Source organism: Grammomys surdaster, unplaced genomic scaffold, assembly GCF_004785775.1.
Source record: "Grammomys surdaster isolate TR1022 unplaced genomic scaffold, NIH_TR_1.0 210, whole genome shotgun sequence".
Taxonomy (NCBI): Eukaryota; Metazoa; Chordata; class Mammalia; order Rodentia; family Muridae; genus Grammomys; species Grammomys surdaster.
The window spans coordinates 3,125,173-3,131,016 of record NW_021604655.1 but is presented as its reverse complement, the minus strand read 5'-3'; the positions used below and the strand labels follow the sequence as shown (position 1 = coordinate 3,131,016).

General features: G+C 45.4%; 1 protein-coding gene across 1 annotated transcript in view; it reads left to right on the top strand.

Annotated features, from left to right (window-relative positions):
- The window catches only part of Coq6 (coenzyme Q6, monooxygenase), a 13,561-nt gene that overhangs the window by 4,121 nt on the left and 3,596 nt on the right, over positions 1–5,844 (top strand). Inside the window, exons 2-7 of the mRNA XM_028771944.1 lie at positions 1,201–1,335; positions 2,281–2,339; positions 2,720–2,843; positions 4,650–4,780; positions 5,319–5,426; positions 5,504–5,566. Coding sequence (XP_028627777.1) covers positions 1,201–1,335; positions 2,281–2,339; positions 2,720–2,843; positions 4,650–4,780; positions 5,319–5,426; positions 5,504–5,566 — 620 coding nt within the window. The remainder of the gene's footprint in view (positions 1–1,200; positions 1,336–2,280; positions 2,340–2,719; positions 2,844–4,649; positions 4,781–5,318; positions 5,427–5,503; positions 5,567–5,844) is intronic.

The window sequence follows — 5,844 nt, the reverse complement described above, 5'->3', positions numbered from 1 at the left end:
ATGCAGGTGTGAGGCTCATGCTACACCATTGAGATGCAGGTGTGAGGTTCGTGCTACACTGTTGAGCTGTGTGCATCAGATAATGAAGTGTCCATTTTTAGTGAGTTCACTCTAAGGCTAAGAATTACATGTATAGAGTTTTGTTTTTTATTCTTCCTTCCTAGTGAATTCTACTTGTTGGTAATACATTTTCCATTATTTGTGTCTTCATATGTGGCGTGTAGTGCGTTCTGTCTAGAGAAGCCTTTACAGTTGTGTAGGGTGGCTGTCTCAGGAGAAATGACAGGATAGTGTGTTTCTCCTTCCTAGGGACTTGGAATGGTTATTTTTGCAGTACTGAGGATTGAACTAGGACCTTGCACTTGGTAAGCACACCATGCGGAGCTATGTACCCAGCCTAGAAATTTCATTTCCAAGGCTAAGGGACTAGTTGATTTTCGTTTTTACTTTTTGTGGGTGTCTTGTCTTTTGTTTGCTTTTGATACATGCGCTCATTCTGTAGCCTTGGCTGACTGAAATCATGGCAGTCCTCCTGCCTTAGCCTGCAGGTATGACACCCCAGAGCTGGTTTATATTTGTTTCTGATTGAAGACTTAAGACATAAAAATTACACATATTAATGTTGTACCTTGTAATAGTTTGATTCATGCATACATTGTATAATTTAAAATCTGCTTAAACATTTATACTCTTAAATTTATTATTTATAAAGACTTTAAAAATTATTCTAGGGCTGGAGAGATGGCTCAGTGGATAAGAGCACTGACTGCACTTCCAGAGGTCCTGAGTTCAAATCCCAGCAACCACATGGTGGCTCATAACCATCTGTAATGAGATCTGATGCCCTCTTCTGGTGTCTCTGAAGACAGCAACAGTGTATTCATATATAATAAATAAATAAATATTAAAAAAAAAAAAAAATTATTCTAGCAGCTGGGCGGTGGTGGCGCATGCCTTTAATCCCAGCACTTGGGAGGCAGAGGCAGGCGGATTTCTGAGTTCGAGGCCAGCCTGGTCTACAGAGTGAGTTCCAGGACAGCCAGGGCTACACAGAGAAACCCTGTCTCAAAAAACAAAAAAAAAAGTTCTTCTGGCTTTTAAGTGTGTAGCACATCATTATTAGATGTAGCCGCCTTACTGTGTAGTTACGTCCTTGGCTTCTGTAAAATGATTTTAAGTGTTACTTGTTTTCCTCATTAGGACATGATATTCACTTTCATGACAAGAAAATCCTGTTGCTGGAAGCGGGTCCGAAGAAAGGCCTGGAGAAATTGTCAGAAACCTACAGCAACAGAGTCAGCTCCATATCCCCTGGCTCCACAACCCTTCTCAGTAGTGAGTAGAAGAGCCTGTCTCCTGGGTCCTTCCTCAGCTTTCCAGTGTGTTCAGTAGAGCAGCAGCCGCCAGAGTGTGTGAGAGAAAGCCACAGCAAAGAGGGAGCAGGTGGGCGTGGTTATAGTTGAAGATGCTGAAGTTGATCATGTGTCAAGTCTGGGGAGGACATCCCTGGGACATGGGCATCCATCATGTGACCTTCATGTAAATAGTACACCATTACTGTTTGGTCTCCTGCATCTCTATGACCTAAGGGTGAACGTTCACCCTGTTCCAAGTCCATCCTCACCTGGGCTGGGGAGTCTACATTTTAATGGCCTTTTTTTTTTTTTTTTAATTTTTGGTGGGGAGGGCAGTAGATGAGTTGTCTTATGTTTGTGCTGGGTGGTATGCCCTCAGGCCATCCTGTCTAAGATTAAACTCTTCAGTCACTTTATATAGTTATATATGTCCCACCTGTTGCCATTATACAAGGAGGCATCGCCACGAACTGCTGCCTGACAGTGTGTATGCTGTCTGTCTCTCCAGCTAGAATAGTAGCTGCAAGGGAGTTTGGTTTGCTCTGGACCTAAAATTATAACTGGCCCTTGGTAGATGTTTCTTCAAAGTAAGTATTTCTTCAAAGAATGAATTTTACTCAATGCCATGAAGAGTTGACAAAAACAATCTTTAGAATGTTTTTAACTAATAAGCTAGTAAGAAAAAGAATGATATCAGTTTAGTTTTCCTTTTTGAAATTCTCGCTGCTGTACTGTGATCTGGCCTGTTAGGACTTTTTTGTGCTTTATAATCTGGACCTGAGAGATGAAGGGCTTTGTCCCTAACAGCACACAGTTTTTACCTTCTGTTTTTGGAGAACGCTGAAAACAACCTCCTACTTAAAGGTTGGTGAGACCAAAGGGGACTGGGGCCAGGTCACGTGAGGTCACTGTGTTTCTTTTGTAGGTTTTGGTGCATGGGACCACATCTGCAGTATGCGTTGCAAAGCCTTCCGGCGGATGCAGGTGCCTCCTTGCCCTTAATTTTGTCGGGATGTCTTGTCTGTCTCATGTTACCTTGTTAGAGTCTGCTTGCTCTAAGGTTTTGAGTCAAAATTTAAATTTAGTGTGGGGGCATTCTTGAGGATCTGCCTACTTTTTAATGAGTTAATTTGGCCTTTTTGAGATGAGGGGTGTGGCTGAGGTTTGCTGACCGCCTGTGTCCACGTCCCAGAGCTGGGGTCTCAGGTGTGCCTACGCTCCTGACCAGGAGTCTTGCTTTATATCCTGCCAGAGGCTGACAGTTTGTGTTGTGCTGCTCCTCCTCCTGGGAAGCGCTATTCAGCCTTGGGGTGGAGCTGTGTCTCTTTTTCTTTGGTGTGGATGCACTTTACTTTGTGTTGCAGGTGTGGGACTCCTGCTCAGAGGCCTTGATCATGTTCGACAGGGACAACCTAGATGACATGGGCTATATAGTGGAAAATGACGTCATCATGCATGCCCTCACCAGACAGCTGGAGGCTGTGGCGGGTGAGCTAACGTCTCCATTTCCTCTCTGGCAACCCTTCCTTAGATACAGTAGCCAGGCATGGTAGCACACTTTAACGCCAGCACACGGGAGGCAGAGGCAGAGAGAGGCAGAGAGAGGCAGAGAGAGGCAGAGAGAGGCAGAGAGGCAGAGGCAGAGGCAGAGGCAGAGGCAGGCTGGTAAATGAGAAGTGAGAAGATTGCTGAGGCTGGAGTGATTGCTTAGCTTTCTCAGGACCCTGCATCAATCCTGAGTACCGGAAAAAAACCCAGAACAGTAAACTATCCATCCGTACAAAAGCTGTACACAAAATTTTCACAACTCTATTTACCAACTGCCAAAAAGTAGAAACAACCCAAATTCTATTAACTGATGAATAAAGAAATACAATTTGATATAATCTATGTAATGAAATGTTTTTTGGCAATAAAAGGGAGTGTATTAGTAGTCCATGTTACAGTGTGACTGAATCTCAGAAGTGTGCTGAGTGAGAGGAACCCAGCACTTTACACAATGGTTTCACCCACATCTCAGCTGTTGAGAAGAGACAACTGCAGAAAGATAAAAGCAGTTGCCAGGGGTGGTAGTGCACACCTTTAGTCCTGTCAGCGGCAGAGGGCAGAGGGCAGAGTCATGGGAATCTCTGAGTTTGAGGCCAGTCTGGTCTACAGATCAAGTTTCAGGGTAGCTAGTGCTACACAGAGAAACTCTTGTCTTGAAAAAAAAAAAAAAAAATTAGGAGTCGTGTTCTAGTGGTAGATCAGTTGTCTACTGTGTAACCTTGGGCTCCGTCAACAGAATCAGTGTGTGTGTGTGTGTGTGTGTGTGTGTGTGTGTGTTAGATCAATTGTCTGCTGTGTAACCTTGGGCCCCATCAACAGAATCACTGTGTGTGTGTGTGTGTGTGTGTGTGTGTGTGTGTGTGTGTGTGTGTTACTTGGGATTGAACCTAGGACTTATAGCATGTTAGGTACATGCCTTCCCACTGACCACCTACATCCATTTCCCTCCGAGCTAGTTTGAAGTTTGTAATCTGCTCTTGTCGTCTGCAGCCATTGTTCCCTGAGACTTTGCACCAACCTTAATTCTGCTCATCTAATTACATCTTAGCACCTAAAAAGATAACATGATGGCTGGGAGGTGGTGGCGCACGCCTTTAATCCCAGCACTCAGGAGGCAGAGGCAGGTGGATTTCTGAGTTCGAGGCCAGCCTGGTCTACAGAGTGAGTTCCAGGACAGCCAGAACTAAACAGAGAAACCCTGTCTCGAAAAAACCAAACAAACAAACCAAAAAAAAAAAAAAAAAAGAAAAGAAAACCTTTTGACGGCTAGAACATATTTCAGCCTGTGGTGTCCCCTCCTGCTTGCTCAGATACAGAATGAAACTGGGAAAAGAACTAGACTAAAATTCTCTCCCCCACCCCGCAATGTGTATATTGAAGGCATTGTTGAGATAGGATTTCTCTGTGTAGCCCTGGCTGGTCTAGAACTCCCTATGTAGACCAGACTGGCCTCGAACTCATAGAGATGTACCTTCACCTGCTAGGACTAAAGACGTGCTCCACTATGCCAGGCTGTGCTTTCTCTTTTTAGCTTTCTGACATCACGCTGTTCCCTGGCTTCTCTTCTTTACCAGCAGTTTCTGGGCTAGAGCATTAACCATTTGAGTTACATTTAGATCTTCTTTCTTTCTTCTCAGTAAATGAGAGGACAGGACTAGCCAGAGGCCTTGCTTTGAGATCACCTACAGTTTGCCCTCTCCTTGACCCGCCTTCCTGATGTTTCCTTTGTTCTCTCTTCTCCTGCAGATCGAGTGAAGGTTCTCTATGAAAGCAAAGCTGTTGGCTATTCCTGGCCTGGTCCATTTTCCATGGCAGACTCCAGCCCTTGGGTCCATATTACCCTAGGTGATGGCAGTACCCTCCAGACCAAACTGTTGGTAGTTGAAGATTCTTACTTTGTCAGGGGTCTTGCATGTCCACACCTTACATTCCAGGGTCTGTAGTTTTAGATGGAAACCATAGGTTGACTTAAGTCATTGTTTCTAGAACAGCCAGTCTCTATTCAGGGCAGCTGGAGCTAAGATGGTCTTAACCCTTCTGTACTGGAAGCTACTTCATGGGCCAGCTTAGGATAGGAGAGCCAGACTCCCAGGACAGATGGAACAAGAGAGTTGGGGACTCAGGCTGTTCCTTTCCTGTTGCAGAGGTCCCGGTGGCATTCATCTCGCAGCTCTCATTTCTAACTCCAGTGCCTGTTGTGCGCCTAACTTCTCTCTCTAGTTCATGCATCCAGAGACTCTGCTTGAATATGGCTGTTGCTGGCACCTTTTGGTTCAGATAGCCACTTTGGTCCTCTTAGCTCAGGCTGGGGTCCCATTTTGTGTGGTTTTCCTACAGGGGCTTTGAGTGGGACAGGCTGAGCAGTCTGATGAATGGACCAGTCCTAAGACTTAGCAGCATCTTGTCTCCATGCAGATCGGTGCTGATGGGCACAACTCAGGAGTGAGGCAAGCTGCTGGCATCCAGAATGTCAGCTGGAACTATGACCAGTCGGCTGTGGTGGCCACTCTCCACTTATCAGAGGTAATCTCTTGAGCTGCCCCTCAGGGACCTTGTCCTGAGCACTCAGTACTCCTTACAAGAATTGTCTTTTATTCTAGGCCACAGAAAACAATGTAGCCTGGCAGAGATTTCTTCCCTCTGGCCCTATTGCTCTGCTCCCGGTAAGAGGTCCTCTGGCCAGTTAGCTAAAAGGTAGTCTGCCTGTGTCTTTAAGAACTTTACTTTCGGGGCTGGAGAGATGGCCCAGTGGTTAAGAGCACTGACTGCTCTTCCAGAGGTCCTAAGTTCAAATCCCAGCAACCACATGGTGGCTCACAACCATCTGTAATGGGATCTGATGCCTTCTTCTGGTGTGTCTGAGGACAGCTATAGTATATACATATAAATAAGTAAATCTTAAAAAAAAAAGGGGGGGGGGGGCTGGAGAGGTGGCTCAGTG